The sequence below is a fragment of the Notothenia coriiceps genome, unplaced genomic scaffold (assembly GCF_000735185.1).
Source record: "Notothenia coriiceps isolate Sejong01 unplaced genomic scaffold, NC01 NC01_scaffold00006875, whole genome shotgun sequence".
Taxonomy (NCBI): domain Eukaryota; kingdom Metazoa; phylum Chordata; class Actinopteri; order Perciformes; family Nototheniidae; genus Notothenia; species Notothenia coriiceps.
The window spans coordinates 11,319-13,084 of NW_011339576.1; the positions used below are offsets into that span (position 1 = coordinate 11,319).

Sequence of the window (1,766 nt, forward strand, 5' to 3'; positions counted from 1 at the left end):
AGTCGCCATGAGTACGGCCTATAATGTCGCCCATCCCGCCGCGAACTCTACCTTGCTACCCAGTATGAAATACCACATAATACGAAACGTGAGTTGCAATAGATAAACAGATAAAAAAAAGCTGGAGCAGAGGATTATTGATTAGTGCATCAGTGTTTCTTAGGGTCAAACACACTAAACTCACAACTTCAAATGAATGTTCAGTTTATTTAATAAAAGAGCACATGTTCAATGTGAAAAGTGACAGTAGATAGAGATGAGTTGCAGTATGGTGCTATATATATATTATAAAGAAATTATAATTATTTTTGCTAAACACCTTGCGTTTCAGGAGGGGCGCGGGGCTCCGTTGGCGGGGCGCGCCCCTCCAAGACAATGGTAGGGGAAACACTAATACATATAACTCTGGTTTGGTTATTCATACCAACATCGATCACATCTCTGAGTTAGGCTTTAAATTAGAGTGAGTTACAGTGAATGAACTGCAGAACACCAGAGAGTGAAACAAATAGATTTAATCATTATTTGGTGTTTACATTCAGAGTCAGAGCTCCTGCAGGAGAGACAGGGCACACCTGCGTGACGTCAAAGTTTACTCCTGCATCAGGAATCAAGTTTCTCTCAAACAGTCTTTGGTCCTCATCAGTTCTCCCGTCAGATCGGAAGGCTCTTCCCGCTCACTGTCCTTTTGATCGCTGCCGCCGCCGCGCCGCTCATGAAACGCATCCCCGCGCTGCCGCCCGGCACGAGCGACACAACGCTCACCGCGATGACGGCGACCTGCAGCGCGGCACCCAGGGCGGTGAGCGCGGTGCTGTGCAGGTGCAGCGCCGCGTACAGAGTGCCGCCCAGCGCGCACAGGTACACGGCAAACGCGGGGGAGGAGCGCAGCCCCGCGAACAGCCTGGCGGGGCCGCGCAGCACTGCCGCGGACGCGATGGCAAACAGAGAGCCAAGCGACCACAGCAGCGCGAACTTCCGTGCGTAGAGCAGCAGCAGCGGCGCATAGAGCGCGGAGAGCGCGAAGCAGAGCGCAGAGAGCGCGGCGAACAGCGCGGCGCCGACCAGCCTCTGGCCGCGCGTCAGACCCGGCAGGCAGGCGTCCGGCTCCGGGGCCCAGGGCCAGGAAACACCGCTGCTGGAGCTGGAGCCCGGGCCCGACGTGCTGCCGGACCAGCGGCTGGACCAGCGGCCGAACCAGCTCCCCGGGACCGGGTCCTCCGGCAGCTCCACCGCAGTGCCGCCCCGCGCTGCGCCGCCTTTAGGCTCCTTACTCTGGGACAGATACTCCTGCAACTGCCGGTTCAGGTCCGCCATGACGGAGGAGCTAACAGGCTAACGGCTCACAGGAAGGACTTCTTCTTCTTCCAGTTGTATTGTGAGTGGCATCCAGCTTGAAGGAGCAGTACCGCCCCCTGTCGGAGGGGAGCAGACACTACATTGAGCTGAGGCTTCTATCCAAAGCGACTAAAGAGCAGAACCAGAGGGACATCATGTTAAGCAGGTCCTACCATTGCAATTAGTGACAAGGCTAACTTTATAAAATGCTTTATTTCTTTGTCTCTAAAGTAATCTCCAGGTGAACAGAGACAGGTGTGTTTTCAGTTGGCAGCTCTCCACCAGGACCCAGCGCAGCAAACGGGTGCTTTTGAGGGGAACCAGACCCCTCACTCACATTCTAAATCACTCACAATGAAATGAACAACAATAAATAAATACCCAAATAAATATCAGATGAGATGCTGTGAGCGGTAACTCCCTTTAAC

General features: G+C 53.9%; 1 protein-coding gene across 1 annotated transcript; it reads right to left on the reverse strand.

Annotated features, from left to right (window-relative positions):
• Positions 1–316: 316 nt before the first annotated feature.
• Positions 317–1,410, reverse strand: sft2d3 (SFT2 domain containing 3). Its single transcript, XM_010769274.1, has one exon. It carries the CDS (start codon positions 1,315–1,317, stop codon positions 655–657), a length of 663 nt encoding a protein of 220 aa, XP_010767576.1. The 5' UTR covers positions 1,318–1,410; the 3' UTR covers positions 317–654.
• Between the last annotated feature and the right edge of the window lie 356 nt (positions 1,411–1,766).